This window comes from Nanorana parkeri, unplaced genomic scaffold, assembly GCF_000935625.1.
Source record: "Nanorana parkeri isolate BGI_ZX_2015 unplaced genomic scaffold, ASM93562v1 scaffold179, whole genome shotgun sequence".
Lineage (NCBI taxonomy): Eukaryota > Metazoa > Chordata > Amphibia > Anura > Dicroglossidae > Nanorana > Nanorana parkeri.
The window spans coordinates 497,366-510,724 of record NW_017306447.1 but is presented as its reverse complement, the minus strand read 5'-3'; the positions used below and the strand labels follow the sequence as shown (position 1 = coordinate 510,724).

The 13,359-nt window shown below is 43.0% G+C and overlaps 1 protein-coding gene across 1 annotated transcript in view; it reads right to left on the bottom strand.

Annotated features, from left to right (window-relative positions):
- LOC108785793 (E3 ubiquitin-protein ligase RNF213-like) overlaps positions 1 to 13,359 on the bottom strand; it is a 172,391-nt gene that overhangs the window by 64,950 nt on the left and 94,082 nt on the right. Inside the window, exons 27-29 of the mRNA XM_018554942.1 lie at positions 11,496 to 11,696; positions 8,169 to 8,255; positions 667 to 730 (exon numbers count right to left, since the gene is read on the bottom strand). Of these exons, the coding sequence (XP_018410444.1) occupies positions 667 to 730; positions 8,169 to 8,255; positions 11,496 to 11,696 (352 nt within the window). The remainder of the gene's footprint in view (positions 1 to 666; positions 731 to 8,168; positions 8,256 to 11,495; positions 11,697 to 13,359) is intronic.

Sequence of the window (13,359 nt, the reverse complement as noted above, 5' to 3'; positions counted from 1 at the left end):
AGCTATTAAAGTTGCACTACCTCATAAATGAGCAAAATCTTTCTCACATGTACAACGCATTTCTGAAGTATGTAAGCTCTTCTCTTCCTATGGTGGAAGAGATCCTATGGTACCTGGAGATCCTATGGTACCTGGAGCCTTGTTTGAGGTACCCTCCCTCCTTCTCTTAATGAAGAGTCTATTTGATTTCTGCATTCTAGTGGTGCTTAGATCTCCAGAGTCGTGTCTCTCTCAATTAGAAATTCCTGACCTACATGGTCGATCACCTCACCTGACTTGAGCTTTCTGAAGATTCAGGTCTCCGTCACATCACTGACTATTACATCCCCCAATAGTGTTCATAGCTTCCCCACCATGGAATGCTTCATAGATTCACACTCAAATGCTTTAGTGTTGAAGTTTCCTGTTATATTATTGGGTTTATGGAGTACAACAAACTCAACCCCATTCTGCCCCAAGAGATTGTGAAATTTACGGGAACTCCACTAACATACTTTCTATTGTATATATGACGTATGTGTGATAAAAACAACACAAATGATAGTACTTGATCTAACAGATATCATTTTATTATGTTGGTTTCTGAAAAGGATGGAAATTCTCCCAGTAATGGATGGGAATCATTCCCAGTAAAAAAATGCTAATTTAATAAAAGATGCTGCTTACCAGGCTTGTCGAATAGAAAGGATATTAGATGGTGTATGACCTCATCATCTGGTGGTCTGTTGTCCTTGAAGCACAAGTTGCATACAATATCCATGAAAAATCCATTGCACTGCTTTCTAAACTCAATATTTTTCTTTATGGACTCCCTTTAAATGATAATCAAATAGACAGATAGCACTGAGTGGTCACCCCAAGACAGATACATCAATTATCAGCACCTGGTGTTTTAGGTGCAGTCTCTTATTATTCAACAATAAATATAATTAGAAAAAACAGTGTTGCCAGCCCTCACAGAGTTCTTCTAATGGCCTGCAGAGCTCCCTACTTTCTAATGTTAAAGAAGAACGTTACCCATATCTTTAAAATGACAACAAATACACCTTTAGAAATGTTTAGCAACGACAATCTACAAACAGATACTTATAGATAATTGCATGCTTTTTCTTCTTTGCATACCTTATTTTTCTTCTCCCCATTTTTCTCATGGTGGCCATTTTTACTAAGGGCATATTAACACCCTCCTGTCCATGGCCGTTCCTGAACGGCCGGACAGTAGCCTTATAGGAGTGGGAGGGCGTCTTAAGCCATCCTGCCCCTCCCCCCGCTTGTGTGCGGCGCTCAGTGCGCACATGACTGGGGAAACTGTTAGAAATGTAAAACAGCCAGCGACGGCCGTTTACATTCAAGCGATCGGACGTCTCTAGAGACGCCGATCGCTTGTAGTAGCTGTCGGTCCCGAGATCTGCTGTGCCCGGCGTGGCTAGGACCGGCACAGCAACCCTGTTACTGGAGATCAAAGGAAGATCAGTACATGGGAGGTATGGGGGGTAAAGGTCTACTTAAAGAGGCAGGCGAGAGTGGTAGACTGACACCACTGTTTGGGATTTTAGTGCAGCAGAGACACTGAGTTGTCAGCTCAAACAGTAAGTTAGGAGCTCATTGAATATCTGGCATATCAACAGGTATTTTTTTAAAGGCCAAAACAAGGGGGAATGTGTATGTATTGCAGAGCTCTACTGTAAATGTTTTTGTTTTATGTTGGCAAGATATTAAAGGAGAACTATGAGGTGAGTGATTTACACTCATCCTCGTAGTTAGAGCCAACATGTGACAATGAAACTCTATAGATCGGGAAGTGAGCAAACACATACCGTGGTTGCCTCACTTCCCAATCATCTCCCTGCAGAGAGCGGTGACTGTCAGTCAGCGCTTGCCGCAGGGATTCCCTCCTCCCCTCTCCGGTCCCCCAGCCCTGACGGGAGAAACAGACGGGCGAGGGGGCGGGCACAGCTGGCGGTGCCCGCTGTCAATCAGCCAACTGGGTGAATCTCGACAGTATTGTCGGGGTCCGTCCTGGCTGCGGAGCTCTCAGTATATAGTAGGCAATAGCCCGCTATATACTGAGTTTTGGGTCACAGGAGGAGGTTAGTATATGTCCTCCCATGATCCTAAAGAGAACTATGGGATAAAAAGGTTACCCCATAGTTCTCCTTTAACTTTAAAATCAGAACCATTTTATTTGTTAAAATTTTTGCCTAATAAAGGGAAATTCCACTGCAAAAAAACAATAAATGCACACTTCTTCATAAAATTAAAAAAAAATGTATTTTGTATTTTTTTTGCATAGGAGCCAGTAAAGCATTGCAGCCACAATCCGACATGGTGGCTGATGGGACTTGTACTTTCTCTGGTACAAAAATTATCTGGGAATAAATATGGTGAATGTTGCTCCAATCCACATAATCTGTTAATCGTAACCAGGTGTTGATTGCATTCGTTTTAAACAGCAGATGATTGCTGTTTAAATACAAGCAATCCGGCATCTGTAAAGGCTCCGCCGTCGGCTTCCCAGGCTCCGCTGTCCCCGTGCAAGTCCAGGACCAGCATGGTGGGTCTCCCCTGATGGATCAGAGGGAGATCAGCAGGCTTCCAGCCACTGATCTCTGCTCTGATCACTGGACCCAGAAGTGATGTGCATTACATCACTTTTGGCATCACTGTGCACATTCTCCGGCTCCTAGAGCCAGAAGAAGAAGCTGGTGAAGCAGATCTCTGTTTCATCAGCTTCTTTGGGGTGCCTTGGTGACATTATGGCTCTGAAAGACCTCTGATGTCTCCATAAAGATGACCTGTCACATTATATTTGTTAGCCTCCTATGTGATAGCAATAAAGTTGAGTGTTAAAAAAAGTAAAAATTGAAGTAACAGATCAAAAAAATTTAAAAATGCTAAAACATTTTTAAAATCCCCTGCCCCCCACATGCACGCACATACAATGCAAACACACGTCAGATGCGCCTACGTGCAAAAACAAAAATTGTGCCACACATGTTACATATCGTCGTGAGCGTCGGAGCGAGAGCAATAATTCTAGGCCCAATTACTGTTAACATTAAACTGATGAGCAGTAAAAACGTTTAAAGCGTCACCTAAGGGAAATTTTGGTTATTGTAGTTTTTGCGGTTTCACGGACACACGCAATTTTAAGGCTTGGCATGTTTGGTATCTATTTACCCGGCATGACCCCATATTTTATATTTTACCCAAAAATTGGGTATTATATTCTTTTTATGTGAACTAAATTTCATATTAGAGTATTTTATCCTAAAAATACTTGTTTGATAAACATTTGCACAAATACCATGTGACATAAAAAATTGCAACTAGCATCTTTTATTCTACAGGGCCTCTGCTTTCAGAAAATATATTTTTTTTGGGGCGGGGGTCTGAAGCTGTTTTCTAGCCAAAAATTCAGATTTTATCATATGTGTGCAAATGTAAAAAAATTGCCCCGGACAAGTGGTTAATAACATCTCCTAGCTCCAATTAATCAACACCTGGTTGTGATTAGCAGATTATGTGGATTGGAGCAACATTCACCATATTTATTCCCAGATAATTTTTGTACAAGTCTTTCTGAATTGAGAAAGCTGGTTGGATGACCAGTGAAACGTCTTCAAGAAAAATACAGCAAGTCCAGTTGCCTTGACTTATTTTTTACAGATATACCATGACCTGGAAGAATGAGAACCTTCACAGGCAAAGTTATCCCACAGGTCATAAGTGGCGAATGAAGATGCCTTGCTGGAAGTGAGGAAGAAATGGGTCCTTCCATTGTCCTGGACTCTGGGCTTTAGACCTGACCAAGCAAATCATTCAACTGATGTACAATGGAAGGTGTCAGCAATTACTGAAAACTATAAGGTTCTTACTAGTACTGTTAGTACCTTCAAGAGGAGCGAAAAATAACTTGAAATAAATTAAATAATACTCCTGGCATGTGCCACAGTTGGCAGGCTGCCAGTCATGGACTGACTTTAAGAACTAACTATAACTGTATGATACCTGATTTCTTTAGAAACAACCATGGTGACATTTTCTGGCAGCTGCGTTTTACAGAATGGACAAGTCCTGTCACGCATGTCAAGCCACTGTTTTAGACAGGACCGGCAGAAAACATGGCCACATTCAAGGCAGACCGGCTCATTAGGATCATCTTGGCAAACTGCACACAATTGCATTCCAAACCTATAGGAAAACAGATTAAGCAATACGAATAAATAAAAACAATACTTTGTGAAACAGTTTGAAAACATTTTTTTTTTGTCACAGTACAGGGGTGTCCCGAGGCCGGGTGTCACCCAGAGCGGGTACCGGGTGACACCCCACCGTGACATCACCATGCGCATGCGCAGTCATTTTGGTGATACCTGCCGGCGGCCATCTTGTTGATGCATGCCGGCAGAGAGAGGAGGGGACTTCACTCCCATGCTCTCTCTTGCAACTGTCCGGCTCTCGGTCCATGACCGAGTGCCCAACTTTTCAGAGTAGGTGACACCAGAATGACTGTCAGTAATTTTGGTGTCGCTCGGGTGTGGGCCGCACTCCCCTAGTGACGCCACTGCCACAGTATATTCATTAAAAGCAAAACTCCATCTATTTATTTTTTTCTTGGTGTAGAGAAAAAGTCAGAAATTCTGTATAATGGTTATTGCTTTCTTCGAGAAGGGAGACAAAGGTAGCGGGGACACACGCAGCAGTAAAAACACTTCATATTTTAGTTAATGCCTGTCACATTTTTTTATTGCTGTGTTCCTGTTGGGGTAATTTCTCTTTCCTTTCTGTTCTAGTGAGTATCTCATGGGAACAGAGAGCGGGTAAAAATTTGCTTAACACTGCTCTGTACAAAAAAAATCTTCCTCTAAAGTTTGAAAAACTTACATTTCTAGTAGCATCAATCCCCTGGATCCCAACTACACCTCAGTGGCTCACTCCACTGACCAGGACTGAATCCTATAGTGAGGTCTATGTCAGAGGGGGTAACCACTAAGCACAGAGGACTACCCACAGGGCCTCAACTTAAAAAATCAAAAATGTAGTGGGTGGTAGAGACTCTGGCATTTGACAGAGTGCAGGGATTTAACATCAGGAGGATCAGGAGGATCAGGAGGATGAGGCCTAATTTCAACCTGCCACATGGGCATGGGCTGGACTTTATTAAACAGTATGTCAAGCCAAAAACTTTTTCTTTTGTTTTGGGGAGAGTGGGGAAGAGTTAGATATTAGACATGTGCACCAGCAAAAAATTAGTTTAGTTTTGTTTTGATTCGGATTTTCCGTTATTTCGCTTTTTGGGATTCGGGTCCGAAAGTCAATTTGTTTTGGGATTCGGATGAAATTCATTAGCTGAATTTGAACCCCAGCCCCAGAAAATGGAAAAAAAAAACATGGGGTCCCCCCTAACATTCCTACCAGACCCTTGATCCGAGCACAGGCGCGGCAGGGCAGAAAAGTGGGGGGACGATTGAGCGCCCCCCTTCTGCGCCTTACCAGGGCACGTGCCCTCGGCATTGGGAGGGTGTCCCCATGCCGTTGGGGACAAGGGCCTCTTCCCCACAAGCCTGACCCGGTGGCTGTGGGGGTCTGCGGGCAAGGGTTTTTTGCACCCCTTCAGTTATGGGGGCACCCAGGTGCCGCACCCCCCTTGTGAATGAGTGAGGGGTACTTGTACCCCTACTCATTCACTAAAGGGTTAAAATTCAAAGTAAATAAATAAAGTAAATAAACAAATAGTCAATGTTTGACTATACCTTTAATTAAAAAATTAAAATGGCTTAATCGATGTAATCCAGCGTGAATCACGATGCACGACTCCCGCCGAAATAAAAAAGTCCCGCCGATCTGTCCGAACCTGACAAAAACGTGCCACAAAATGACATCTCCTGCCCCAATGTAAACACAGGGGGGGAGCGAGCGAGCCGTGACGCTCATTTGACATTCTCAGCTGTCAAATACCACACAGCAATCGGGATCTTTCGAAGCCGAGGTGTCATAATACTATTTATATGACACCTCTGCTTAATTAAAGGGGTACCCCGATGCAAATAAGCCAAATTTCTGAATAACGAAAATTCGTCCAAAAAAAGAATTTCTAGATTTTCAAGATTCTATTGCTATCTGGGGCTATAGAGATTTACTTTAACTTCCTGTCCTGCTGAAAATGTTTTTACCAGACAGAAAGTGAGGAAAAATTTCTAACAGCAACACAGACAGAACTAAAAAATCCTTCACTCAGCAAAGGGGAAAGCTAGAGCCCCTGCCTTCGCGTTGAAGAATTCCTTCACGTCCTGTTTGGCGAAACTGTTGTCAGCAGGAAAGAAAGTAAGGAGAAATATCTAACAAAGCACCAAATAGAAGTAAAAACTTGACATGGGTCCTAATCTTGCCCTATTCTATTCCAAAATAGAGTGGCATACATTTTAAGCAAAGAGTAATAACAAAACGAATGTAACAAGAGTCTACGGTGTCATGTCAGAAAATCACTAACTGAAGTATTTCAAATACAATTCAATCTTTGATTCTGAACTGAGTGCTGATGTCTCTTTTTCTACTGTGGTATAGCATGGTGCCATCTGTTGCTGTCACTGTGCGCACCACCCACTGATACCAGACACAACGCTGTATGGAGTGCAAACCAGAACTGTGTTACCCAATTGTTAACCCTTTCATGACCAGAGGTCACTCATGTAGATGTCCAGACCAAATTTAGTAGTGTCAATGGGGTTGATTTACTTAAGACAGACATGTTGCTCACTTTGCAGAGGAATTTTTTTACTTTGCAAGGGAATTGTAGTTTAGGTTAGTGGATCTGTGAAAATGTTATTCAAAAAGAATACCCAATTATGTGCAAGAAAAATATAAAAACAACAACAGCATTTTTGCTTGTACATGATTGGATGATGCAAAATCAGCCCCAATGTGTTTGTTAACAAGATAGAGAGGTTTTTTTGTGGGCAAACCTCCAGCCTGCGATCACATGATAGTGAAGAATGCTGGCTGGTCCCCGCTCCTTAGTCTGAGACCTTGACTGTCACTGAACTGTGCAGGGGAGAACACTATATAATTCACAGCTGCAACAACGATGTTCTCTCTGCATTGTGACCTGTACCTGGGAGCGTTGATGTACAGAATGCAAAACTTCTCAAAATGGAGATGGATGCTTTAAACGTTTCAAGACTGCTGACAGGTTTGCAAATGTTTTATAAAGGTTTGTTGTACACTGCTTACATACAAGTGGGATTTGGTGCACAGGATTAAAATTGTTACATGACGGTACATTACACTTGCTCACTCACACGCCCAAGGAATAAGGTATGGCCTATTATCAGTCCCTGCATTTTTTTATCCTGAAGATTTTCTCCCACCAAGAGATGTTCCATAAAAAGTGCCATAGAAAATACACAATTCCAAAGTCCTCTGAGGAAACAAAAAAGAACATATAAAAATATAAGTTTATATTTATCAAAACTGTGACCCACCACTGCAGGCCATTGTGTTTTGTATTATATTTTAACACCTTGCACAATCTTGGAACCCCTGTTTTTTTAAGAAGCAACACACTGTTCTCTCCCTCAATCTGCCCTGTCATCCCATCAACATGCACCTTGCACAGTGGTACAACTTACTGGCTCTAACATTAAGTGTTGGTGTTATTTAAATCTTCTTTAAGATACTGGTCTTATTTAGCATACTGTCATTTGCGGGGCGAAAGACTGGCCTTCGGCAGGCCGTTTGCCCCCTCTTCGGGTGTCACATCGGCTCAGTCGAGCCGAAGCATATGCCTTCGGCTCGGCTGAGCCGCTCGGCCGCCTTCGGCTGTTGTATGGGCTATAGTGAATAGCCCGGACAGCAGCCCTTCGGTTCGAGCCGAAGCTACAGCTGGATCCTTTGGCTCCTATGTGAATAACCCCCTAAGTCAAATTCAGCTACTTACAATGCTTGCATTTAAATCAAAATACACTTAATCGTGCAATAATAAATACAGAACTGCATTAATGTGTCTTTTATCTCTGCCTAGAGTCTGGTTATAACAAACTGCATTTATTATTATGTCAATCCTAAAGGTACCTGATCTGTTTTATTCCTGTTTTGCACCAAGCACCCTGTTCCTGTAAATATCCTTCAGAGCAGGCCAATTCAATGGGCATTTGTATGGTTTTTACTTGTCGCATCCATTCTTGAGGGTCAGATCTCTGCATGGTGTGTTTCAATGATTCTAGACAAGCAATGGCAGCATAGATGTCAAGAACCTGGAAAAAGAACAAAATTATGAGATGCAGGGATTTGCTACATCAGCTAAAAACAGAGCCCAATAGCAGCCTTGTTTTTTTAATGCAAAACAAGGAAACAACATGGGATTTATGTGTTCTTCAACATGTAAACACTGGCCTGTGCTGGCAGCACATTGGAAAGCTGGACTGCTGAGCTCATGCAGAGCACAACGTTCCAGGTCTCTAGTGGACAGACGCACCCCCTACACCAGGGGTGCCCATAAGGTCGATTGCGATCTACCTGTCGATCATGATCTACCAGTGATTGTGTAGCGATCACTGGTAGATCGCGATGTCCTGGGGCTTCTTCTCTGAATCCCCGCTGCTCTCCCCATCTGTGTATGCAGCGGGGATCCGAGAAGAAGTGAACGAAGCGCTTCAGCAGAGGAGGGAGCCGCTCTGGCGGCAGAGGAGGGAGCAGAAGTGAGGCCGAGCAGTGAGGAGAGAGAGAGACGCTCGGACAGGATCTGACAGCCGGCGGCTCTCTCTCTCCTCACCGCGCTCCGTCCTCCGCGGCTGCAGCACTTCTTTTGCCTCTCCTCAGATCCCTCGCTGCCTCTGCCCTGAAGAGCAGCGGGGATCCAGAGAAGAAGCTGAGCCCCCCTGTGCGTGGCGAGCGACGGAGGATCGGTACATATCAGTGATATGTACTGGTCCTCTGTGCAGGACAAACACTGGAGCGATAAGCTGATCACTCCAGTGTTTGTAAATAACTGGGGACACATAGTACTATGTGTCCCCAGTTATGAATGAACAGGATGTGATTTACATCACTTCCTGTTCATTCATTAATTTCTCAATGGGGAGTAGCACTCTGTACAGAGGCTCCTCCCCATTCAGAAACTGGATGGTAGTAAAATAGTTTCTGAATGAATGGAAAGCCTCTGTGCTTTCCATTCATTTAGAACAGGGGCTGCAGAGAAAGAGATTGAGGACTTTGTGTCCTCAATTTATTTTTCTATTTTAAAAGGGAAATATCAGTCATCAATTTATTAGTGCCTGCATTCCGGTCCAGTGTGATCTTCAAAAATAGTGCTTGCAGAATTTTTGCAGATCGCCCTGGACCGGAACTAACGTGCCTGCGTTTCGGGTGCGGGCGATCACACTGTGGGTGAGGGGCGTGGCTGCAGTGCCAGTGACTTCAATGCACAGCCGTGCCCCCTCCCGCCCCTGAATGCAGGTGTTTTTTCGTTGTTAGATTTCATTGAGCTCGTCACTTGAAAAGTAGATCTCCAGACGACAAATTGTGGGCGCCCCTGCCCTACAGAGTGCTCCAACAGATCCTTAATGCTCAGACAGATCAATAAACAGTCAGTTGGATAAAGACCTTGATTAAATAAATGTCAATTTGTCCTGACTCTGCAAAAAATGCACAGTCTGTTCCGGTCCAGACAAAAAAATCAATAAATACTGCTTGTCTCATTTTCTCTGGTCTAGACGCACTGGAACGCATGTAAATGCATCACAAATGCATGCAGGCGCACTGGATTGCACTGAACTGCACCTGAAAGCCCATTTAAAGCTAAAAAAAACTCAGCAAAATTGTGGTAAAAACGTGGCAAAAATCCACTGCACTGCGTTTGCAGATCTGCCACAGATCTGGTGTGAAAATAGCCTTAGACAGTGTCCCCGTTCAAAGAAATGTCACTATTTCTGACCTAGTGACAACTCATACTTCTAGATTTTGCGATGACAATGGTCACCAAGACATAAAGAGAAGGTAAATCTCTCCAGATGATCAAACCCTTTCCAACTCCCAACATCTAAAACTAAACAAAAATGACTTTAGATACTCTTTAACAGCAAGCAGTCTTTCACTTATTTAAAATTTTGAGCCACAAGAGTGATATTTTAACCACCTGCCGTCCGGCCATTGTAATTAAACGGCCGGACGGCAGCTTCTTGAATGCAGTTAGGCGTTTTTAAAAGTCCATTCCCGTTCTGCTCGTGCCTGCCGGAAATCTGTGTGAAATGTGAACAGCCAGCGATGGTGGTTTACGTACAAGCGTTCCACTCTCTCCAGTGTAGAGATGCCCGATCGCTGGTAATATGTGTGTGGATGTGCGCCCCCCGCCGATCCCGAGCACCGCTGTGCCTGCTGCGGCTGGGACTGGCATGGCTGCTCTGTACAGGGAGATCAAAGGGGGATCAGTACACGATTTCCTTCCGATCTCTCCTCCGGTCTCTGAATGCAGAAAGTGATGTATATTACATTACTTCTGCATTCAACTGTCATTCTCCGCCTTCTGTAGCTGGAGAGAAGCTGGGGAAGCAGATCTGTGCTTCATCAGCTTCTCTGGGGGTCCCTAGGTGACATTAGGGGTCTTAGAGACCTCTGATGTCTCCATAAAGAGGACCTGACACTCTAAATTGGCTATCACATAGGGGGCTTGTTAGCCACCTAAGTTAAGTGAAAACATAAAAAAAAAAAAATTAAAGTCACGTATAAAAAAAAAATGAAAACAAACCCAGGCCTCCTGACCTCACATGCACACGCAAACAAGCGCCTGGTGCGCCTATGAGCAAAAATTATGATTTTACATATCACCATGAATGTCAGAGCGTGAGCAATAATTCTGGGGACATCAATCTCTGATAACACTAAATTGATGAGTAGTAAAAGCTTTTAAAGCGTCGCCTATGGCCAATTTTGGGTATGGTAGTTTTTTGCGATTGTGCGGGCACGCGCAATTTTATGGCTTGTCTATTTACCCGACGTGACCCCGTCTTTTATATTGTACTAAAAAATTGGGTAATAATAAATGTTTCTTAACATAATAAATGGAAAACAGTTTTTTTTTTTCACAATTTTCGGTACTTTTTTCATTATATAGTAAAAAATAAAACCTCAGTGGTGATTAAATACCACAAAAAGAAAGTTCTATCTGTCCTTAAAAAATTGTATAAAATTAATTTCAGTACAGCATTGTATGACGGGATAAACGTCAACTCAAAATAATGCAGCGATGAATACTAAAAAATGGCCGGGACTGGAAGGGGGTGTAAACACCCCGTCAGCAAGTGGTTAAAGAAGGTCACTTGCTATTTGCCAGATTGGTTGCTATAGTTTAGAAGCAACTTAACTGATTCATCATTTTCAGAATCAAGTGTCTTGCTGTACAGTTTTAATAAATGACTCCAATGAGCAGAAGACAAAGAATCAGACAGATCTACTTCTAGTCTGAATCCCAAGAGTTTCAAGTTATGCAATGTCCTCACCAGCATTGGCTTGGGATCGGTGATTTTTTGAAGGAGGGAGTCCAACACTGAGAAGTTGACCACCAAAATCCTGTTCAGGTTTTGCAGCCTGTGTTGAAATTTACTATATCCAATATGGACCCATGGAAGCTGTAAGGGTTCCTTAGATTTTGTGGAGGATCTTAATTCTTCGATACATGCAGACAGAGCAAACTCCATGATCTATAACATATAAACAGTAGGTGTAGCTTACGTTATCGAATTAAGAAACACATTTAATAAGAGATTTTGTTTAAAAATGATTTTTGCTCAGCATGTCACATGCACTGTTAACAACATACACAGCAACTCAAATGTAATCTTGTTTTAGCTCCACAGGCTGAGGGTAGGAAGGGAGTTGGCTAAGATGTTCGATTCTAAGAAAAAAGTGTTCCGACAAAAATAAAAATCCCCCAGATTTTCTCTTTTACTCCAGATTCTCTCTGTTGCAATCATAATAGCCCTAGATACAGTTATGGTTTCACAGACATGTCCAAATTGTACAGATTTTACAATGGGGTACACAGAAAATGGTCATGGTATTCTGTTTAGAAAGCTTATAAACAGTATTATGAAGCTTGAAAAAAACAAAGAAAAGAAGGCGCCTTCCCCTGGTGTAATACAGTACAGCAAATAGTTTTATTATTAATAACATTTATTATACTCACAAACCGCTACTGAACAACTTTCATTAGCCTTGCACCAACAAACTAAGGGAGAACTATGAGGTGAGTGCTTTTCACTCATCCTCATAGTTCTAGCCAATGAGACTGTCACAGGTCGGCTCAGTAGATCGGGAGGTGAGCGAACACATACCGGCGTTTGCTCACCTCTCGATCCTGTCACGGCTCTCTGCCGTGACAGGGGAGGGGCTGAATTCCCCCCTCCCCGCTCCAATCCGCCAGCGCTGACTGGCGGAACAGACGGGGCGGGTACAGCTGGTTCTGCCTCTAGACAGGCAGAGCCAGCTGTCAGTCACGCAGCTGGGCGGATCCCAACATAATTGTTGGGATCCGCTTCAGCTGCAGCGTCTCAGTATACCGCGAGCAGTAGCTCGCGGTATACTGGGGCGTCTCAGTATACTGCGAGCTACAGCTCGCGCTATACTGAGCCTAGGGTGACGGGAGGACGCTAGTTTGTGTCCTCCCGTTACCCCAAGGAGAACTATGGGGAAAAGCCCTGACCCCCTACTTCTCCTTTAATCTCACTCCTTAAGCCAAGCACCGCTATAGGCATTATAACTGTCCAGATATGCGGCTAGCCGAGTAGGACTGTAATTGTCTGAACTGGCTGAACATGCTTTTGGGGACATGCTACCTTCTTCAGAACCATATCAGCCCTAACAAACACTGAGTATATAACAAATATTGCCCCGAATATTAATTAAGATGATGTGTGTATTGGCAAGCAACATATTAAGAGTGATTGTGTATACCTGAATTGACCATAACCCCAGGTGGCCGAGGTATTATGAAGCTGATTCATCCCAAGGTGTAATGAGTACTGAGAGTCCGTGATCAACCAGAAGTCTCTATTCCCGGAACAGAGGGCATCTAAAATGGCTGGATTTTATTACAGAAGCAACACCTCCCCTTGAATCACATAGGTTACTACATACTAGTATTTACAGTGCTTGTGGAGGGAAGATGTGGTTTAATTTTTTTACCTTTTTTTTGGTGGATGGCCTCCTTCTTTTGCTCTGGTCTATTTTTTATCACTTTTTGTTACTTTTTCTACATGCTTTTGATATCATTTTTCAAGTTTTTTCATGTAAGTGAATTGTGTTCTGTTTTTATTAAAAGTGTAATATATACAGTTATTCTGCATCATGATATATATATATATA